Consider the following 24,001-nt stretch of genomic DNA (forward strand, 5'->3'; position numbering starts at 1 on the left):
ATTGATGAAAACACACGGTATCAACAAAAAATTCAAAGCAGAAAATAACTGGGTCACCAAAGGGTTAACTTTTCTGACTCACCTGAGCCCACTGCTTCCTTTAGGAGGTTTTCCCTGACCACCTCTGCATTTGGGCTCAGTAGCCCTCCTAAGCATTCTCATAGCATCCTGGATTTCCCCATCATACTACCTAAGGTACAGCCTCTGTATGTTTTTTACCTCTCACTAAACTATAAGTTCTGTTAGGGTAGAGTACACTTTTTCACTAGTTAGATCCTCCAAGTTGGGGGACTCGCCTAGCACAAAACAAGGGTTCAGTAAATATTAGCTGAATGAATTTATGCTGAATAAAAACTGATTTTTCTGGAGCCACCTTTGTGAAGAACCAAAAAAAAAAACCAAACCCATTTGCTACTGAGTGGATTCGGACTCAGGGGTAGCCCTATAGGACAGACCAGAGCTGCCCCATAGAGTCTCCAAGGAGCGCCTGGTGGATTCGAACTGCTGACCTTTTGGTTAGCAGCCTTAGCTCTTAACCACAGTGCCACCAGGGCTTCCTTCCTTGTGAAGGACAGTAGGGGCCAAATCACAGAGTTCCAGGAATCTAAGCTGTGGGGTTTGGATTTAACCTTCCAGGTAATTGTCAGGAGACTGGGGGGAGGGGTTTACACTACTCAATTTTCAGAAGCTGCAGAGTAACATTCAAAGAAGTTTTTTTAAGGAAAACCATACGAGGAGAATATCTTAACAGTCCCTGACAAAGGCATGGACTAGAGTGGTGGTAACAAGAAGAGACGGAAAGGAGAAGCATAAAGGCGTTAAGTGACGAACAATATGTAAGAGAAAAAGGAAGGACCTGGAAGAACTCCAAAACTGAGGACCAGAGTAGTAATGGGAATAAGGACAATACACGGACTCTCTTACATATTGAAAAACCCAAACAAGATGGTAATTTAAAAAGAAATAGTCCTTTTAAGGTTCACATTCACATTACATGTAAATACCATGTGTTCTACCTGCCACATTATCAGACAACTCCTGCCTAGGGGATGAAGTTTGACATCAAAAAGCAGGGAAGAGTGTTCTGAACAACATGGAAAAAGGATCTGATCGATATGTTTACAGAAAATATCACAATGTGTTAACACATATGGGGCAGGGGAAGGGTTAATTAGTATGAAGTTGTTGTTATTAGGTGTTGTCGAGTCAATTCCAACTCATAGTGAACCCATGTGACAGAGTAGAACTGCTCTACAGGGTTTTCTAGGCTGTAATCTTTACGGGAGCAGATTGCCAGGTCTTTAGCCCACAAAGCCACTAGGTAGGTTTGAAGCACCAACCATTCAGTTAGCAGATGAGCACTTAATTATTGAGCCACCAGGGCTCCTTAATAAGTATGACGTACAGTGGCAAATCAGGATACAGAGGCCAGTGAAGATTTCACTGACATGTTGAGGTCTGCAAAGAATGAAAGCTACCCAACCTGATGAGATTGTTTAAGAAAATCAATACTTAAAATGAAATAGTACCTTTTAAAAGCAGTTATTTTACAAGTACAAGATGGCATGCTGAGCCCATCTTTCTCTCCAAATAGCTACCCAATAAGGGATTGACACAATAGCTGCAACAGTGGGCTCGAACGTACCAACAATTGTGAGGATGGCAGAGTACCTGGCCAACATTTCCTTCTATTACACAGAGGGTCACCATGAGTCAGAGCTGACTGGACAGCAGTTAACAATGACAACAACAGGGCATTCTTCGTTATCTAACTGCAAAGTGCTGCACTGTTTTTACATACTAAGTTAGACCAGACCCAGGCCCATCGTAGAAGCTCATTAAATAGCATGCTACCAAGAAAACTGACCAATTACTTGTCATATCCATCTGGTTACTCTTTGGAGCCATACACGTATAAAACTGACACAAAAATGATTTCCTAGTGCTCTAGACTTCCTTCTGTTTCACAAGGTCCTCACAGTGATCCTGTGTTTCACTTATGATATCGAATTGGACCAGCATTAAGGGGAATAAGCTCTTCAAGAGAATGCCAGAAAAGAACATGAGCTCAAATGGCAATAAGCAAGGGAACTAAAGACTTGAGGAAATTTTTCAGAAAAGTATCAAGAATATTCTGGCCATTAGGAGTCATTCAAAAGCCATCCTATTCAGAGCAAAGATCCTTCCAGTCCAATGGATGCATGACCTCCATTAGGATCCCCCGTAATAAAGAAGCTACAGGTGAATTACATGGTACCATGACTCCTGGGACTTTTTATTACCAAAAATACTTTACTCACCACAGGTCAGTCTACACCAAATTGGGGGAATTATTTTTCAATAAAGCCTATTACTTCTCAAATGTGGAATTAGAGATCCTAGGACAATCAGAGACAGGATTCTTTCTACTCTTTTCAATACTGTATCAGAAAGGAACTTGGCTGCAGACTTCATCACTTAATAACAAGAGAAAATAATTCCCTTATAAAGACAAAAAACCTCTCAACTCTTATTTGCCTCATAATATTCCTCTCTTCATGCTCCATTTCTAATCCCCTGCCTCCCGAGGAATTGTTACCGAGCTGGTGACTCCTGGGAGTTGTTAAAATATACCTGCTTTGGTTATACTGCCTGAATGGTAAGGAAAGTCACCTTGAATGCAGATGTTTAGCCTACTTGACAGATGGGTCAGTGGCTTATAATAAGTCCTTGTGGTTACATTAAGAGGGAAGCAATTTCTTATACGATGGATTGTTAAACTCTTGCAACTGCTATTAAGATTTCTCTCAATTTGGCTGTGCCTCCAGGGGCAAAACCTCTTGGTAGCTCAGCTTAATATACAGAAATAAACTTGTAAACAAATGCTAAAAATGAACACAGACCAAAAAGAATGCCTGCTACGAAGCACAATGGCAACAAAACCTTTCTTGTGAATGATCTTAAAATAAGGAGCCTTTCTGTCCTAAGTGAGAGAACTGGACAGGTGGGAGGAAAGGATGAAACAGCAGATCATTTTAAGGGTTAACTAGAAGCTCATTAGCCCAAGTCATGATTAGAGGAGCTATGATGTCCTTTTGGCCTTCAACAGAATCCTACCTACCTCCTACCTCTAACAGTTATTAATGAAGGGCTCCTACAAGATGGAAGGTAGTCTATGACTGAACACTGAATGGTGATTAACACCCGAAGGCTAAGGAACATTTTTGTATGCTCTTTATGCTCAAAGAATAAGAAAAGGCTAAGACCTTTGTCTACATAAGCAGGAGTATGAAAAGAAACTTCTAGGGATTGTGCCTTATGCAATAAGCTGAGAAGCAGAACTTGATGTGTATTTCTGTCCTGGCTTCATTTGAGAAATTAGAAATGTCTTAAGGAAATGAGATGAAGGCCAGGTGCTCACTGGGGCAGCTTTGCTCCCATAAGTAGTTTCAGGAGTCTACAATCTACCACCAATAACGCTGATAAATCAAGGCACAGTTAATCCTATATTGTCCTATCCTTTTTCCAGAACATTTTATTACCCTTAGGCGTAAGAAGAAAAGTTAGCATTTATGCTGGAGTTAAATTCAGGTTTCAACATGGAAAATATTTGCAAAGTTGGCAATATAAACAAAAAGCATCCTACTGCTTTTCCAACATGCTTTGTTAGAAAAGTGTCTTCCTTTGCCATCACTCTCTTAAGCTATTATGGGTTGAATTGTGTTACTCAAAAACGTGTCTCAAATTGGCTAGGTCACGATTCTGAGTATTGCGTGATCTGATGTGATTATCCTATGTGTTGTAAATTCTACCTCTATGGTGTTAATGAGGCAGGAACATTAATGAGGCAGGACTCAATCTACAGGATTAGGTCGTATCTTGAGTCAATCTCTTTTGAAATATAAAAGAGAGAAGCAAGAAGAGAGGACAGGGACTTCATACCACCAAGAAAGAATCACAAGGAGCAAAGCATATCCTTTGGACCTGGAGACCCTGTGCTGAGAAGCTTCTAGACCAGGGGAAGATTGATGACAAGGACCTTCCCTCAGAGCTGACAAAGAGAGGAAGCCTTCCCCTGGAACTGGCACCCTTTTGGACTCCTAAATTGTGAGAGAGTAAATTTCTCTTTGTTAAAGCTATCTACTTGTGGTATTTCTGTTATAGCAGCACTAGATAACTGAGACAAAAGCTAATTAAAATGTAACTTTTTTTGATGTAAAGGCTTCATCTTTCCTTAATCTCAACTAGGAAGCAGCACCTATGATAGACACTTAATGTGCCTAGCACTGTGCCCAATGTATACCGTATTTTCACACAAATAACATGTGCCTTCTGTAGTTGTTTGCAGGCCTCGCCCTCCCCCGAGATGTATTTTTGTAAGCTCACTACACTATTTTTTTTTTTACAGCAACATGTGGAAGAGGATTAGGCACTTGTGAGGGTGCCTTGCAGGGGTGGGGGAGGATGCGGCCAGCAAACAAACACAGAAAGTGTGCATTATTTGCATAAAAATACAGTAATAGGTGGGAAACAAGGAACTGATTTTTGGATTAACTATAATTATTCTCATTTATAGGGTCACTATGAGTCAGAATCAACTCAATGACAACAGCTTTTTTTTTTTTTAATTCTCATTTTTTATAAACTGAATGTGTATTCTCAAGCCTTGAGCTGTAGGACCTTGCCATAAAATGGACCAGATCTTAATATAATCAGGCACACAAATCTAAACATATAATAATGAAGAACAGCTAATAATAACTCAGTCCCAGAAGAAAATACAAAATAATCATTTTAAACGATAAAGAAGTAAAGTAAAAAAACGGGAAGATGTTCCCAGTAGATTGTTAAACAATGTATGTAACTTTGCTATCAGAAAATTTTATATTTTCATACTTTAAAATAAATTTAAAGAAACTCAAGTTCGGAGAACTAAAACAGGCTAGGTATGGCCTGTTTCTTTCTCTTCACCCTAACTAAACACCTTCTCTTGAACTCTCTGTAGAAAACTTCAATGACCCAAAAATATGATTAGATACGTGCTACAATCAAGGTCTAATAACCATGAGTGATAAATTCAAAGATAGGAAAAAGCCATCCAACTGAGTGCTTTTCTCTCTACCTGGGCATAACGTAAGAGCTTCTCAGTCGCCTCGGGGTCTCTATTCCAGATGAGATCTTCACAGAGCTGGAGAAGTTCCTTATGGATATCATCATACAGAGGAAGGTTTCCAGCATTCACTATCCCCATGTCCATGCCACACTAAGGGCAACAGAAAGAAAAATAAGGACTTTCAGTCATATCCTAAACCAGGGATCAGCAAATCTTTTCTGTAAAAAGCCAGATAGAAAATGTTTTAAGTCATACAGTCTTTATTGCAACTACTCAACTCCACTGTTGTAGCCCCAATGCAGCCATAGACTACAATGTAAACGAACAACAAAAAACCCCCAAACTCACTGCCATCGAGTCGATTCTGACTCATAGAAACCCTACAGGACAAAGGAGAACTGCCCCATAGGGTTTCCTAGGCTGTAATCTTTATGGAAGCAGACTACCATACCTTTCTCCCATGGAGCGGCCGGTGGGTTTGAACCAATGACCTTCCGGTTTGAAGCCGAGAGCTTTAACCACTGCACCATCAATAAAACTTTATTTACAGAAACTGGCTGCAGGACAAATTTCACCTGCAGGTCAAAGTTTGCCAGCTCTTGCCCTAAATCAAAGCTGGTTTCAACAGGACAAACAGGCCTTCTACCATACCTTGATTGCATGGTAAAGGAAAACTCCATGCATTGCTTCTCGAATGGCTTCCATTCCTCGAAAGGAGAAAGACAAGTTCGAAAGACCTCCACTTATTTTGGCTCCAGGTAATGTTTCCTGGCAGAAGTTTAAAAATGTGAAAAGATTCCTCTATTTTATTTAAAACAGTTTTATATATAAGAGTAGAAAGTAAAGAGCATATAAAGTTCAATAGTAACTCAAAGGTTTTTTTTATCCTAGACACACACCAAAACTTGACACATGATGGCATCACAAGGCACAGCTTCATAGTTTTTCTTACTGCACTTGAATCTCCCGAAGGGCAAATACAAAATCCTATTTATCTCTGTATACCTCTACAGCTACCATGACAGGGCCCAATACATAATGAGTGCTCCACAAAACACTTGCTGGATAAATGACAGGCAGAGATGACAGAGCTCGAGCTAGATACAGACAGGTAGACAGATAAAGCCGCTCCTAGCACACCTTATGATAACATCAAGTATTAGCACACATGTGGAACAGGTACTCTAATTTACTGCTGGTTAAAATACAAGGTGGCTCATGCATTTGGGGAGACAGTTTCTCATTATCTACTACTACGACCCAACAATTCCTCTTCTGAGTCTATGCTGTAGAGAAACTCACATACGTCTATCCAAGATACATCAGGAGAATGTTCAGAGGAGCACTGCACATAGTGTTCCTAAACTGGAGTTAACATAAATATCCACTAACAGCAGATGGGTGAATTATGGAATAGTCATATGATAGAATATTATACATTAATAAAAACACACAAACTACAGCCACAAGCAACAGAGATTAATCTTAAAATGAGGCTGAGTAAGAAAAAAAAAAGATATCAAAGGCTCTTATGATTCCATTTATATTAAGTTCAAAAACGGGCAAAACTAAACTACATATATTGTTTAGATATACATATGTAAGTGGTAAAATTATAAAGAAAAACAACAAAGTGATCATAAAACTCAGGATGACGGCTAATTCATAAAGTTCAGGAGGAGGGTATAACCAGAAAGGGAGAGCTATTGAGAGGGCACTAGCCCTTCTGGGACCTAAGTGAAAGCTGCCATATGCTTCATAATTATTTATTAAACTCTATGTTTCTTGTATTCTCCAGAATGTATGTTATATTCCACAGTTTAAAACAGGGCTATATAAAGTAATAAAAAAAAAAAAATTAAGGCCCCTAAATTTCAGAAAAACAACGTACTACCTAAGAACAAGAATGTCAACATTTCCCACCCATGAATATATATGCTAGCTCCAATTACTCCTGAAGCCGTGAAATAAATTCAATCCGTGTCTTGGGTAAAAGACAGAAAATATCCAAACTTACTTTAATGACTTTTGTTGCCTGGATAAAATTAACAGCATACAAGTTGTGTTCTTCCATGCCAGTACCAATGGTGAGGATATTGGGGTCAAAAATGATGTCATATGGATTAAAGCCCAGTTTTTTCACAAGTAGATGGTAGGCTCGAGTGCACACTCTGATTTTGGTGTCTGTTTCTGTTGCCTGGGGAAAGGAGCAAAAGATGTTGTTTGAAATACAAAAATGAAGTGTTATCTATAAAAACAGAGGCACATTTCACTCGTCAGAGGCTGTCTTCAGTATCAGTGTCTGGATTTCACAGAAATACAAATGCCAAGCAGCCTCAAAACATTTACCAAGTCATCTCAGAGGAGGAATTGGCTTAAAGATGCCTTTGTGTTTTCATCACCACAACAGCTACACTGTTTCTGTAAAAATCCAATCTTACATGCACACAGATATGGTTTATTAATAAACAGGCTTCAAAAAAATGCATGCATGTGATAAAAATTCAAACACTTTTAAAAAAGGACAGAATGAAAAAAATAAATGTTCCTCCTTCTCTTGACCTGCCTGCAGCATCCTTACCGATATATCACCCCAGAAAACTGCCACTGCCTTCTTGGATATTCCTCAATAATATCCTATGTAGATACAAGGAAACGTATTTATTTCCAAGCCCCACCCACCATAATACTGGCTTGTTAACAAAGAACTCTCATTTGCTGTTAGTTAAAGTACAAATTGTACTTTACAAGCATTTGAGGAGACGGCTTCTCAGAATTCCACCTCTGCATATATGCTGTACAGAAACTCATGTACATGCGCCCAAGTTACACATGTGAGAATGTTCACGTCAGCATTGTTCGTAACGTCTACAGACTGAAAATAACTCAAATGTCCGTCAACAGTTGTTATTGCTCTTTTGTCATCTGCCGCCAAGTCAGCCCCTGACTCATGGCAACCCCATGCCCAACAAAACAAAATGCCCCCCAGTCCTGGGCCATCCCCAAGACTGGTTGTGGACTGGGCTGTTGCGATTCACAGGGTTTTCACTGGCTGATTTTCAGGTGTAGATTGTCAAGCCCTTCTTCCTAGTCTGTCTTAGTCTGGAAGCGCCACTGAAACCTGTTCAGCATCATAGCAACATGCAAGCCTCCCCCGACAGATGGGTGGTGGTGCACATGAGGTGCATTGGCCAGAAATCGAACCCAGGTCTCCCATATGGAAGGCAAGAATTCTACCACCGAACTACCACTGCCCCTTCATCAATAGTAGAGTGGCTAATTGTGGAATAGTTTTATGATAGAATATTACACGTTAATAAAAATGAACAAACTACAGCTATAAGAAACACAGATGAATCTTAAAAATGAAATCAAGTAATAAAAAAAGGCATGACCTTAAGTCATACATACAAAGTAGTATTACTCTTCCAAATAGTGATCCTGGAAGGCAAAGCACTTACTCCAACAGGGCTCAAAACAGCCAGTTCCTTCCCATCATCCTTAGAATAAGGGCCTCCATCTCCAATTTCATTTCTAATCATCTACGCCCCCTCCCTTACTCCACTCCTCCCACACTGGCCCCCTTGACATTCCTGAAACCCACTGAGCTTGCTCCTACCTCAGAACCTTTACACTTACAGCTTCCACTGCCTGGAATACACCATGACGTGGCTTTGTCCTGCATATTCCTCAGGTCTCTGCCCAAATGTCACTTTCTCAGGGAAGCCTTCTGCACACCTTCTCTGGGCCAGCCCCACCTCTGCCCTTCTCTACCTCCCTACCCTGCTTTATTCTCCTTCACAGCATCTCTCGTTTCCTGAAATTATATTAAGTTGGCAACTTGTTTGGTTTTTTATTATTTGCTTCATTATTTACAGGCAGTCCCCAGGTTATGAACATCCGACTTACGTACAACCCTTAGTTACAAGTCAACCCCCATAAAGACTACTAAAAATTTGAGGTACATACAAAGGTTCCTAATAACAAATGGGTGCTACTTTGCAATGCACATCAAATTATTATTATTATTATAAAGATGTTTTAGTGTATCTGGGGGTATTTCTTTAATTCTTTTATGCATAGAAAGGTACACTATACACTAAGACAAACATTTGACTAACTGACATTAGATACGAATCATACCTAACTGCTTTGACTTACATACAAATTCAACTTAACAGCAGATTTAGGAACAGAACTGAGTTGTAATCCAGGGACTGCCTGTATTAATTTCTCAACTTCTCTTCCTCAGCTAGAATGTCAGTCTTGCTGCTTCCCCTGTGCCTAGAATAGTGCCTGTCACAGAGTAGGGACTCAATATTATGTGTTGACTGACTGACTGAATGAATGAATACTGCCGTTACTCAAGGAATTTCTGAACTTTGTCTTAGAAACCACCTTCAGGTCAAATTTACAACCTGAAAACACAATTGATTCATCAAATTACATTCTGAATGGTTTCTGGCTTTATGAAAAATATACTCTGAAAAAGTGAATATTTGCTATCTACTTTACTAGAGTGATTACAAAAAAATAACTCACATACAATTTTGATGGGCAATTCTAAATGCATGTGACAAATGTTCTTGAAAAATGGCCCATACCACGGAAATATGTGTTGCAGCTTTCCAAGCTGACTACTTTGAGGGAGGATACTCTCACCTGGATGTAAACACTCAGCTTGTTAAAGAGCCAGTTCCTGGTCACATACACCATGACCTCTAAACACAGCTCTCGAGGCAACCTGGGAAAGGAGAGGGTAGGAACACTGTGACATAGCTCAAGGATATTGAGTAAGGCCACCATCTTCCAGAGTGAAAGGAGTAGTAGAGGAATTAAAAAAAGAACCTATTCTTTTTGATCACTTACCTACCTTTGTATTCTTTTTCAGCTGTTCTCGTTGGTCTCTTAAATCGCTGAGTGGGGACCATAAATAAGGTCTCCCTGCTTACTGCAGCTAGTGGTGTTACATGTCACCTCCTACTTGGGAACTGCCCCACGACTTAGCAAGCGAAGGGGCCTTGGGAAAGAAAGACATGCAGGGGGCTTTATAGCACCTCTACTCCAGGTTTAAGGAAAGTGGCAACTTTTATCTTCTCTTCTTTGTTGTGATAAGGTTAAGATGTAGGCCCAGAAGTGGTCAAGTGGTCAAGTGCAGGTCACCCAGAGCTGCTGTTAGCCTTGCACTTTTATTTACCCTTAACCAGGAGGGCAAATAGAGCTCTAGACTTTAGGTTCATGGTCTAGCTAAACTCACTAAGAGAGAAGGCATAGGAATCCAGCTACCAGTGCTATTTGTATTCTTGGTACCTAGTTTGGTTGTTAGACCCAGAATTCCAGGTCCTGGTCATCTCTCCCCTCGGAGCCATGAATGGTATTTGACATAGTTTGGTGGACTGAGATGAGTTCATCATGTACAGAGGGGTGGGATTTGGGGTACAGCTGCAGATCAGAAGGCAACACTGTCATCACAGGACAAAATTCATGTCTAAGGCCAGGACAGAATATAAAATATAAGCTACATAAGGACAAGGTCCTTGTCAAAACTGCCCTCTTAGCACCTAGTATAGCACCTGTCACATGGACACTCAGCTCCTATTTGTTGAGTAAACAAATGACTCTTGGGATGAACAGTGCTTCAGGGTACAGGCCTATGCTAGGAGCAAGTCATGTCATGTTAGATTCTCCAAGGTTCGCTTTGTCTTGTTTCTCAGCTGGGGCTGTGAGATAAACATGCCAGGAAGCCTCAATCATGCCTTCGATTTCACAGATCCAGAATCTAGCTTCAAGCAAAAGAACGGAATGGGGGCTTAATTATATCAGAAGACAGCTGTGGAATCCTGCCCACATTGGAAGAATGGGAAACATTAGGCAAGGTTGTTGGAAATGCAAGGCCGCATTGGGAAGCTTCCTGTTTAAAATAACGTGCCCCTAGGCAAAGTTCATACTCAAGTCAGACTTTGCATGCTAGGAACCCAGGGGTCAAGGAGAAACTGGATAGGATTTCAGGCATCATAGAGGCAATATTAAGGTACTCTATATAGTTTGTTTGTTTTTTTATATAAAAAAAATGTTTTTATATAGTTTTTTTTTATATATATATAGTTAACGCTGGTGAGGGAAAAAAAGGGTCTTAGCTGAGATCTTGAAACTGTAGGTCCCACCATTGAACATTTGTGAACTTTTAAAGAAGGCAGGATTATTTCAAATGACACCATCTGGGATAGGACGCAGATTCTGCGTGGGCGGGGGAGGGGGGCAGTGATACCCACTGCCATTGACTGATTCCGACTCAGCAACCCTATAGGACAGAGTAGAACTGCCCCACAGAGTTTCCAAGGAGCACCTTGTGCATCCGAACTGCCGACCTTTTGGTTAGCAGCTGTAGCACTTAACCACTGCACCACTGGGGTTTCCCTTTCATACTGATAGTTGGTATCAATCCCTGGATACAGCAGAGGATGGGTCTGCGTCAGTCCCTCCGAGGAAGGTATCAGAACGGACATGGTAGAAAGAGACAGTTCATAGAAATAACAAAAAGACTGTGACCTACTGACTGGGGACTTACTTTAAACAATACCCAAAAATATATAGGTCAGACCCACAACCTGTGCTCCACCTTTGCCTTTCTTTTAATAATCTAGCCCCTGAAATGAACTCTACTCCTGCGTTTCATATCTTTTTAAAATCTCATTGTCTTAGTTTTTTCCTGAGTTCAAGTCTTTTTTCTGCTTTCACCAAAACCTCTGAAAGGAGTTGAATGCTGCAAGGAGCTGACCCCTTGCTCAGTGCCCAAAACACAATACTTGGCACAGTAAAGAGGCTAAAACATGAAAACTGTATTTGTCCTTTCTCCATAGGTCTACCAGCATCAGAGAGAAGAACGAGTTGCAGGTAAAGAAGCTGCCCTGGGTTTATAACAGGGTTTCACAACCTTGGCACAATTCACATTTTGGACTAGACAGTTCTCTGCTGGGGGAGGAAGGGGGCTGTACTGCGTATTTGTGGAATGTCCGGCAGCATCCCTGCCACTAGATGTCAGTAGCATCCTCCCCCAAGTTGTGACAATAAAAACTCTCTCCAGAGACTGCTCCCCCTGCCCCCTGCCCCTGCCCCTGCCCCCTGCCCCCTGCCCCCTGCCCTTTCAGAACCACTGGTCTAGAATAACCACCGGTGATGCAGCTGATGAGGAAAACAGAATCCAGACTCATTCACACGCTCATCATCATGCTTGCTCATGTCTTCTCTCCAGAAACTACGGACAGGTGCTGTTTGTTGGAAGATCCCACCCTGCAGTGCTAAATATTAAGGCCTGGGTGAAGCAACGCCATATCCTAACAGAGAGCAAATGAATCCACTCAAATCTTCTCTTTCACAACAAAGAATGCCAGGTACATGCAAGGCAGCTGGAACACTGAGCATCCCGGACTTTGAAGTGTTGGAACCAGGAATGGGCTTGGCTACCTTATACTGCTCATATCCCTGCCACAAACCCCCAGCTCTGAAGGCAATCTGGGCATGTCTCTTACTTATAAGCAAATAATTTAAAACATAATTCATCTTAAGAAGAAAGGCCGAAGAAGAGAACTATTCAATCATGCACTCTTAGCCAGGAAGTGGTGGCCTATGGACAGTCACTAAAAAAAAGGCCCCTGAAATGCAGAACTCAGTGTCAGATTTTAGCAAAGGTCACAGAGGGTCAGAGGAGGAAATATGAGACTCAGCCCTTGGGCGAGGGTCAAGTACCTTCTACAAGGTAAAAGGCAAGAGAAAACTAAAAACTGTTGACTTCAGTATCCTAGAACTATTCGCAATACTACACTGCATACCCTACTAGAAAACCCAAGAAAAACAGCGTCAATTTATCTAAGTTCAATAAAGAGGCTGGTTATGAAATAAAAGTGTAAAAAATCACTACGGAAAGGAAACTATATATGAAAGAAAAAATAAGCCAATCACAACGACAACAACAAACCAGCACCTAGGAATACTGAGATTTCCTGTTTAAGGAAAACTACAAAACTTGATTGAACAAGTAACTGTAAAGACATACTACGTTCCTGAATGGCAAAACTGAATATTGCCAAGATCAATTAAATCTTAATCAATATCCCAGTGGGGCTTTATTTCTCCATGAATTAGAAAATTATTTTCAAATAATTTTTAACACAGGGAAATGCTCGTGATAAATGGATGCATTTATGTGCTATTGATTACTTTATATATAGTTTATACATATGTACAAACAAAAAAGTAGAGTTTTCTGCTATTATGTGATAATTATTTCTAAGATGCCTCACATTATTAAAAATTATCATATAAAAATAATCATTTAAATTAGAAAAGGAGAATTAAATCTAGGGAATAAGTGTTGATAAAGTTATTTTTTCTATAGCCATTTCAATAATAAAGACATTCTATATTTTGTTTAGCATTAAAGATAACTTTCAATCAAAACTGCCAACAACAGCAAAAAACACAGAATGCTTCCTTGTCTGCCTTGCATCCAGAAGTCTCAGGGTCAGGCTGTCTGTCATATTTGGCTTTGACCTTGCGGTTCCATTTGCAACATGGATCAAAAACATAAACCACAGGCCCAAAGACAGCAGCAGACAGTGACACAAAGCAGCTGTGAGATCCTCTGCTTTGTTTAGTTCCAACAGTGGTTTCTACTTAAGGGAGTTGCTTTTTCCTCATAAGCAACGGTTTCACCCAATAAAGCAAATCCTGGTTCTTAACTGATTGTTACACCCAGTAACATTATGATAACTCAGTTGATAGAAGACATGCCTGTATGCCAACATATCAGTTTTACTGGTTTCTGAACTTTGCAATCGTATGAATTTTTTGCTTTGCTCTTTATAATTTTTAATACCCTCAATTCTACAAATAGCATAGATTACTTTTATAATCACATTAAAAATTATTTTTAATTACAAAAAAATTTTTTTAAAGACATCTTTAATTCCATCACCTCACTCTAACACTTATTTTCCTTTATGGCATTTTCCTCCACTCGTTACCAAATGTTTTTACCATCGTATATACAGTGTCTATATAATTTCGGCTTTTGTATTTTTATTTTGTAAGCACTGTCATGCTGTGCCACAGTCTTTGTAACTAATATTGAAATACTCTGGATAATAGCCCAATACAATGATGCAACCTAAGTTATCAATTTCCCTTCAGTTGGGCCTTTAGATGGTTGTATTTTCAATAATGCTGGTGTAAAATCTTTGTATATATATTATCCTTATACTGTTGAATTATTTTGTTGGGATAATTTCCCAAAAATGAGGTTATTAGTTCAAGGGTATAAACTTTTCATGCCTCGACAGCTTTTGTATTGTCTTTCAAAAGAACTATACCAGTTTATACCACAATCTGCAGTGAAGGAGGCTTTCTGTTTTACCACTGCTGTACCAACAGAGCCCTTGATCATTTTTAAGTTTACTTTTGCCAGTTTAATACGGATAAAACGTTACCTTAATGTTGCTCTAATATTCATTTCTTTTATTGCTAGCAAGTTTCAATTTTTCCCTAATTTGCCTTTTATTTGTGGGCACATTCAAATCTAAACTTCTTGGACAAGATGGAGCACGGTGCAGTCGTAACAAATGCGGTGACAACGTAGGATTTAGAAAGTGATATCAGCCTTGAAACTGGGCAAACCAGGGTCAAAACTTGGTTCCACCATGTCCTAACCACCTGATCTTGGTTAATGGAAACATGAGGACGGCAGCTACCCTGGGTGGCTTCTATAAGGACTAAACGAGATACATTCTGCTAGTGGTTTTCAGCCAGAGTACATGTGAGAATCACCTCTACGACTTGATAAAATACTGATACCAGGTCACACCCCAGACCAGATGAATCAGAAGCTCAAGGCATAGAGTCCAGATATCTATCTGTTTGTTTGTTTTTTTAAATTCTGACAGTGACACCCATCCCTTCCCAGTCCAAGTGTTTCTGCTTTGTATTACTGGTTATGCATCACAGATATGCAGAGCACAAAACATTCTATTCTTACTCTCAGAGCTGACCTTGCTTCCTACTTGACTGAGAAAATCTGAAGCTATCAGAAGAGAACATCCACAGACGCCTACCGGCACATCCATCAACATGCCTACGTATCTGCCCACGCTCCCATCTACAACCACTCGTCTCCATGTCTACCCTGATTGCACCCCTCTCGACTACACAAGGTCATATATCTAACAACTGCTTCCTTCCTCTCCTGCATCAATTTCTCCCTCTCTTTCTACCAGACCATTCCCCTCCGCTTGCAAAACATGCTATGATGTCACACACTCATGCCCTTTCCTAACCTCATAGGCCTCTCTGGTTTCTACCATAGCTCTCCGCTACCTTATAAAACAAAACTCCTCAAAAAAGCTAAGTACACATTATAGAGGAAGTCAGCATAATGTGACCATGGCAAAGTCATGGAAACTCTGGAGACACATCCAAACCCTCAGAGGGACCGAATTACTGGGCTGAGGGCTGGGGACCATGGTTGTTGGGGACATCTAGGTCAACTGGCATAACACAGTTCATAAAGAAATGTTCTATATTTGACTTTGGTGAGTAGCATCTGGGGTCTTAAAAGCTTGCAATCGGCCATCTAAGATAAATTTGCTAGCCCATCTAGGTCTAGGATGCCCTCTCTTCTCCTCCAAACTGGCCGGTCCTGCCTAATTCTGCTGGTATCTTCTCTTCTCCCAACCACTAAACAATCAGTCTCCAACACTCGCTCAGTTCTAGGATCTCTTTGTCTCTACAGTCATTCCTTCGATGAGCTCAGCCAGTCTCACTGCTTTAAATGTCATCTATGCATCGGTAATTCACAAATTTCTATCTTCAAGCTGGATCTTGCACCTGAAATCCAGACACATCCATCTAGGCAACTGCACACTCAACATTTTGGATTTCCAATAGACACCACAAACATAAGATGTCCAAACCCAAACTTCTGATCTCAGCACACCTCCTTCGCTATCCCAAACCTGCTCTTCTTAGTCTTCCCAATCTCAATAATCCATCCTTTCAACTGCTTGGGCCAAAAAGCCCTGAAATTATCCTTGACTCTTCTTTCTCTTACAACTCACACCCAATGTGGTTCTACCTTTAAAATATATGTGGAAACAGATGACTTTTCACATCCTCCGTTGTTTCCACCTTGATCCTAGAAAACATCATCTCTCCTAAATTAAGTTCTGCTTAGCACCTACAGACCATTCTCCACAAAGAACCAGAGTGATTTTAAAACATAAGGTGGATCACGTCTGCTCTTCTGTTCAAAACTCTTCAGTGGTTTTCTAGCTCACTCAGAATAAAAGCCAAAGTCTTAAGGGTTTGCAAGGCCCTACCTGGCTTGGCCTGCTACTTTTCTAACCTCTTGTCCTCCCAATCTCTTCCTCTCCCCTGTGCTCCAGCTACACTGGACCCCCTGTTGTTTCTCAAACATGACAAGCATGTATCTACCTCAAGGTTCGCTCTATACAAAACATTCTTTCCCCACATTTCCTTAGCTCCTTCAGGTATCTGCTAAAATGTCACCTTATCCATGAGGCATTCCCCAACCATCCTATATAAAATAGAATACCCCAGGCCCTACACCTTGGTTCTCCCTAATCGCCTTACCCTCCTTCTTCATTTCCCTCCACTGCACTCAACATCATCTAACATAATATATATTATCCCACCTTGCTTTCCTAATATAAATCACACAAGGATAAGGATTTTGTTTTATTCCATGCAATCACCTCAAAGCTTAGAACACGGTCTGGTATATGAGTAATAGGTGCTCAGTATATATTTGAAGAAATTGGAGCAGATATTTGCATGCACTAAACAGTAACAGATTGCTATATATATTCTAAAGGAACATTTAGATAACAAGACAGAATTTCTGGGGGACGGGGTGGGGGTAAGGGGGAGAAGCCACAATAGAGAGTTTGAAGGATAAATGTAGATGTACAAATCTCCCACAAAGCAGAAAAAAATGCCAAATTGGAAAATAGGAGAGAAAAGACAAAAAAGTTAGGCAACCTGTCCAAAATGTCCAGTATCTGAAAAATAGGAGTGCCAAAAGAGAGAATAAAACAGTTCAAGGAAAATTTGTACAACTAAAAGCCATGAGTTTCCAGACTAAAAAGGCCTTGGAGTGGCCAACACAATAGATGAAAACACCAAGGCTCATCATCAGAGATTTCAGAGCACTGTGAATATTAGAAATCCAAAGAGTATCCAGAGAATGGAAAAATAAATAGATTTCACAAAAAGAATCAGGGGTTGGAATAACACTGGACTTCTTAACAACAGTCGGCCAGAAGACTATGGAGCAAAGCTTTCAAAACACTGAGAAAGTAATTTCAAACTTGTAAACCTACACCCAGGCAATTATCAATGTAGTGAAAAGTAAAATAAAGCCATTCTCAGACAGGCAAGGCTTCAAAAATATTTACCTGCCCTGTGTTCTTTCACAAGACTCTACCAGAGGATGTACTCTACCAAATGAGGATTAAAACAAGAATAAGGACACTATGAGACCTAAGCACCCAAGAAAGGAAGCCCCAGCGTTGATAGTGGAGGGACAACTCATGAAGACAGCTGTGCAGTCAGCCAACTGAGCAACCCTTCCAGCTTAGAGCAGGTCAGAAGAATTGGAGAGAAAATTCTTCAAGAAATTAAAATGCAGTCTACTTAATGTGTTCGGATACATTGCATATTAGAGATTTATACAATTAGAGGATAGTTTGGGGTGAAATATAGAAAACAAAGCAAACAAAAAGATAATTATTAACTTGAAAAACAAATAAGGTGAAGGAAAGTAATCATGGTTCAACTTTTATAGTGATTAATAATATGAACACTGAAAATAGTTATAACTAAAATTAACTAGAGTGGGAGAATGGGAGATAAAAGTAAAGATGCGTGGGTGGGTGTGGGGAATGGTAAAAATGCAAAATCCTTTACCACTGTAGGAAGTCAATAAATATAAAGTAAAACTGGAATTTGAAAGTAAGGAGGTAAATGCTAAAAGAGTCAGCTAAAAAAGTTGAAAGCAGTTGCCTTTGGGGATCTGGGAAAGGCAAGGGGAGCTGGGAATTTCTGAAGTTTACAGAAGTAGGTATTGGTCTCTAACTATCTGCATATACAGAAGTCCCTAAAAAAAAAAAAAAACCCAGTGCCGTCGAGTGGATGGTGCAGTTAAGCACGTGGCTACTGATTAAAATGTTGGTGGTTCAAGTCCACCCAGAGGCCTTCTGAAAGATCACAGCCACTGAAAGCCCTATATGAAGCTCTACTCTGAAACACATGGGGTCGCCAAGAGTTGTAATCACTGAACAGCAAGCAGTTGGTGGTGATCTGCATATACACCTTTGATAAAAATAAAAACTAGCAATGAAGTGAGACTCGATACAACTTTTCAGAAGGGAAACTTAACAATGTGTATCAAAATTTTAAACACGCACGCCCTTTGACCTAGCAATCCCTCTTCTAGGAATTGACTAAGAAAATCATTGTGCAAGCGGTAAAAAATGTAGTACTAGGATATTCACTGAACATTGTTTACATTACTAAAAAATAAGAAACAATCAAAACTGGTTAACAGGCGAAGTAAAACATACATATGCTAGAATACTACACAATCATAAAAGATGGGGTTATAATCTAGATTTTCTAAAGTGGAAAGATGCCAACATTCTGTCTAGTAGGGAAGAAAGAATTACAGAGCAGCAACATAATCTCATTTTATACAAAATTTCCATCTGCTGAGATCTTTTCTGCTCTTACCCGAGGATGGCCCGTGACTTTCACATTGAAAATAAAAACCCATCTTTTTTACAAAAATAATAAAGTCTTTGTTAAAATGATTTTATAATAAATATTAAAAAAGGCAGAGAAAATGAAAAGTACACTAATTTCATCACTTCTTAATTATATAAATAAAAAGTCAATATGTTCCCATCTGAGACCGTCCATTCCTGCTTCCTACTCAACAACTACCAATTTTTTTATCTGCTTCTAAAGCACATATATATCCACAGAAACACTTTCTATTAAATAAAATTGGAATCATGTCACTTTTTTTTTTTCACTTTTCAACATATTAAATGCATGCTTCTATCACCTCATTCTTACCGATGTACCAAGATTTAAACACTCCCCTATTAACGGACATTCAGAGTGTTTTCAGCTTTTTGCTCCCACAAACAATGCTCTAATGAACGTGAACACATACCCTTCGTACGCAACCTATTACAAGATTCCCAAGAGGGGCAAATCACAGGGCATGAACTTTTTAAATTGTTTTCAATTAAATATTGAATAGACTCAAAAATATTTTTTAAAGTTATGGGAGGCATAAAATGTAACAGTACAGTGATCACCATATACCCATCTCCGGTTGAACTATCATTATCTCTGACACTTCATACGGGCTGTTCCCTGATCTGACAGCAGAGATTACGACAGTTTCTACTTACCAACCTTTTAAATTTTATTTCCTTTTTGATAAAGGAAACTAACACCTCATTATTGCTTTATTTTGCTTTAATCTTTATGAAATTTAGCATCTTCTCATAAGTTTACTGGCTATTTGTATTTCTTTTTCTATAAATTGTTTATTCATTTCCTTTGCCCATTCACCTGTTGGGTTGGCTAGGGTATTTTGCTCTCTGATTCACAGAAATCCTTTGTCTATTAGGGATATTAATCCATTGCACTTACTCATAGAACTATGACTTCCATGCAGTTTCGCATTTTCATGTCAACAGTTCTATCCATTTTCCTTCTGCTTTCTAGACGAGCAAGATCTTACATACCCCAAGTTTAGATGAATATTTTCTGATATATTTTTAGAATTAAAAAAAAAAGAATTTTTTTTTCAAATCTTTGATTGATATAGCCTGTAGCATATGGTGAGAGATGAGGTCTAAGTGCATTTTCTTCCAATGGATAGCCAGTTATTCCAATAACATTTATTGAATAATTGCACCTTTGGACATGTTATCAGGAGAGACCGGTCCCTGCAGAAAGTCATCACGCTTGGTAGACAGTCAGCTAAAAAGAGGACGACCCTCGACGAGATGGACTGACACAGTAGCTGCAACAATGGGCTCAAGTATGACGCCGACTGTGAAGATGGCGCAGGACCGGGCAGTGTTTCACTCCGTTGTACGCAGGGTTGCTCTGAGTTACAAGTGGCTCCACGGCAACTACCAACAACCACCGCTGCTGTAAGGACTTTACCGTACCTTCTCCAGCGCTCTACCCCACGCTAGCACAGCAGAGCTACGCCAAACAGAAAAGCACATAACATCACTCACCTGGCCTTCTTCATCAAAAGCCATGACCACCACAGCAGCTCCGAACTTCTTAATCTTGCTGGCCTTTTCCAAGAAGTCGTCCTCCCCTTCCTTCAGACTAATGCTGTTGACAATGCACTTGCCTTGACAGCACTTTAACCCGGCCTCGATCACAGCAAAATTGGAAGAGTCGATGCACAGGGGCACCTACGATCAGAAGCGCCAGAAAGTCACGGGAAGGCCATAGTCACCATGAATGCCCTCCCAAGGGCTCCTAAATAGTCTCTATTTCTTCTTTTCTTCTTTAGGAAACAATAAACAAATAGGAGTAGTGTGACAGAGATAGGGCTTAAGCACACTTGTTCTTAAAGACAAAAACTGCCAGGAGTCCAAAATACTTGGAGTAATTTCCCTCTTACTAGAGACCCCACGCAAGGGCTGGGAATTCATAGCTCAGAGATCATAGCTAAATATCAGAACAGAATCAACCAGGACAGTTCACTGGCTTCACCACCAGTTTACCCTTTGCAGCTGCCTAAGCCCTGAGGCAAACACCTTAAGCAGAATTCAGGTATCCCTGATCTGACTCTGAGATTAATGTTTGGCCTCATGCCCTCTGGGAAAAGCCTTCCAGTCAAGTCATTCAAATTCAGTCTTCCCTTTAGAAAATCATGTTCTTGAATAAAATATATATATATATGAGTTTTAACATTAGAAAGGAAAAGTAGCTCAATATTCAACAAATGCCCATAATAAAATAAAGAACAAAATTGAACTGTGCAGATGAGAAAAGGTTCCTTTTGAATCCTCTCCATTCAAGCCTCTGTTCCAGGAAAGGTGAAAGTCAGGGCTTAAATGAAGCATTAGAACGATGTAGAGAAACGAAATAGCCAGCTGATCTAGCCTCCATTATTTAATTGAGTCATTCAATAAATAAGTGCCTACCATGTTTTAGGACCCATGTCAGATACTGGGGACAATGGTAGGCAAACAGGTGCTTGGCTTCACTGAGCTTATAAATGATTAAACAAGTAATGACGTAAAGCATGGTAAGTGCTAGAGCACAACAACAGAGGCACAAACTGCCATGGAAGCGTATTTCAGGGACGCCAGCCAGCTACTGCACCTCAAGCACAGCCACCAATGGGAGATAGCATGTTGCTACAGTGCTGAACAGGTTTTAGTGGAACTTCCAGACCAAGATGGACTAGGAAGAAAGGCATGGCAATCTATTTCTGAAAATCAACCTATGGATCACAACAGTCCAATCTACAACTTATCAAGGGGATGGCACAGGACTGCACAGGGTTTCTGTGAGTTGCCAGGAGTCAGGGTGACTTGACGGCAGCGAACAACAAAACCGGAAACCCTGGTGGCGTAGTGGTTAAGTGCTACAGCTGCTAACCAAAGGGTCAGCAGTTCGAATCCACCAGGCGCTCCTTGGAAACTCTATGAGGCAGTTCTACTCTGTTCTACAGGGTCACTATGAGTCTGAATGGACTCCAAGGCACTGGGTTTTTGTTTAACAACAAAATCACTATGTGGAAGCAGGGGGTAGGAAGGGAGAGTTCAGGGAAAGCTTCCCAGGGCAAGAAGCATTTCAACTGATGGCTGAAGAACGTGCAGTCAGGTCCTCCTTGAGCTTCCAATTTCTTAGGCCTTCAGCCACTCCTCTAAAGGATAGCAAAGAAAAGAACAAGAAATCTATTGTTTTTTTTTGGTTTTTCTTATCATGCTAGTAATCAGAGGTTTGCTAAGAGCAGGGTCAAATGCAGTGACAACAGCAAGCCAACGCTTTAAAGAGGTTGCTAACAATTTGGTGTTCCAACCCTACTGCTGAGAGCACACATATGGATGCTCTAACCCAGTTGGTCAAAATTTGGCCTCCTACTAAATTTTGGTGGTAGGGAAAAACCAGGAAGGATAAGAAAGAAACACGTATTTTAGCAAGCAGAGTACTAAGTAACAGTGTCTTAAATCATATAGGGTCCTTCACAGTGTACTTTCATATACAATTACTCATTCATCTTTACAATTCACAAATCAGGCAAAGCAGCCACGATTATTCCCATTTTAGAGATGAGGAAGGAAACTGAGGGGCAATCGTTAACTGACTCGCCTGGGACAATAACCCAAGTTTTCCATTTCCCAGGCAGCCCTCTTTCCACTAATTCGGCTGAAATAAACAACTGGCTCCACTTGATTGCAAATGACCTTGAACAAGTCACTTCTTTGCAACTTAACTTCTCAAAATACTTACTTGCAAAGAAGAAAATGAGACTTTTTAGTAACATGCTTTAAGACAGGAATGAAGAATGGTTTACTATAACTCGGTGCTTCTCACGCTTACCATGAGACTTCTAACTGAAGCGACTCACAGTTTTACCCGAAAAATGCAACTCTTAAAGCACTCACAAATGTCTTTAAAAAAAAAAAAGAAAAATTTTCAAAAATAACTTCTCATCACACATTAAACAGCAGAGAAACGTAGTGAGATTTTTAAAAATTTTAGAACTCGCCTAAAAATTTAGAAAGGAATAATGCTAAAATAAACATTCAACTTTTTTTTTTTTTTTTAGATTTGTGTGTGTGTGCACGCGTGCGCGCTTTAGGTGAAGCTTTACAGAGCAAATTAGTTTCTCATTAAACAATTAATACACATATTGTTTTGTGACAGTGGTTACCAACCCCATGATGTCTCAACACCCTCCCCTTCTCGACCGTGGGCTCCCCATTTCCATTCATCCAGCTTTATTGTCCCTTCCTGCCTTCTCATCCTTGCTCCTGGGCTAGTGTGCCCATTTAGTCTCATATACAAGGTTAAACTATGTATTACTGTTTGTTTTACAGGCCTGTCTAAACTTTGGCTGAAGACTGAACCTCAGGAGTGACTACAGTACTGAGTTAAAAGGGTGTCTGGTGGTCATACTCTTGGAGTTTCTCCAGTCTCTGTCAGACCAGTAAGTTTGGTCTTTTTTTGTGAGTTAGAATTTTGTTCTACATTTTTCTCCAGCTCTGTCCAGGACCCTCTACTGAGATTCCTGTCAGAGCAGTCGGTAGTGGTAGCCAGGCACCATCTAGTTGTGCTGGACTCAGTATGGTGAAGGCTGTGGTAATTGTGGTCCATTAGTCCTTTGGACTAATCTTTCCCTAGTGTCTTTGATTTTCTTCATTATCCCTTGCTCCAGGTGGGCCAGGGCCAGTAGACTACCTTAGATGGCTGCTTACTAAACATTCATTTTTTAAAGAACAAATGTAAAAGTTGACATAATAACTTGATTACATTTTGTTTTGTATTTTTGCCTTAACTGATAAGCCTAAGAAAGTTTCTTGCCCTGCAATAAGGAAGAATTAACTTGAGTTCCTCTGAATATGATTTGGTATGAACAGGTAAGTATATCCTCCAGAGATGTAAAAAGTGGACTGTTAGGCTCCCCAGACATCAGAGGATGCTCAATCAATTCTTGTGACCAATCATAGAAGCCCTGGAAACAGCTAAGCTGAAGTTACAGCCCTCTCTAAAGTCTGGTTTATGCTGATAAACCAGTAGCTGTCAAGTTGATTATGACTCATGGTGACTGTGATGGTTAAGGCT

General features: G+C 40.1%; 1 protein-coding gene across 9 annotated transcripts in view; it reads right to left on the minus strand.

Annotated features, from left to right (window-relative positions):
• MTR (5-methyltetrahydrofolate-homocysteine methyltransferase) overlaps nucleotides 1-24,001 on the minus strand; it is a 141,141-nt gene that overhangs the window by 50,380 nt on the left and 66,760 nt on the right. For all 9 annotated transcript variants that reach the window (XR_007515227.1, XR_007515228.1, XM_049867946.1 and 6 more), the window contains 4 exons: nucleotides 20,428-20,613; nucleotides 7,110-7,289; nucleotides 5,744-5,860; nucleotides 5,102-5,242 (listed from right to left, as the gene is read on the minus strand). Coding sequence is in view for 7 of the 9 variants with exons in the window: in XM_049867946.1 (XP_049723903.1) it covers nucleotides 5,102-5,242; nucleotides 5,744-5,860; nucleotides 7,110-7,289; nucleotides 20,428-20,613 (624 nt within the window). In the remaining 2 variants the exon portion in view is untranslated. The remainder of the gene's footprint in view (nucleotides 1-5,101; nucleotides 5,243-5,743; nucleotides 5,861-7,109; nucleotides 7,290-20,427; nucleotides 20,614-24,001) is intronic.

Source organism: Elephas maximus, chromosome 24, assembly GCF_024166365.1.
Source record: "Elephas maximus indicus isolate mEleMax1 chromosome 24, mEleMax1 primary haplotype, whole genome shotgun sequence".
Taxonomy (NCBI): Eukaryota; Metazoa; Chordata; class Mammalia; order Proboscidea; family Elephantidae; genus Elephas; species Elephas maximus.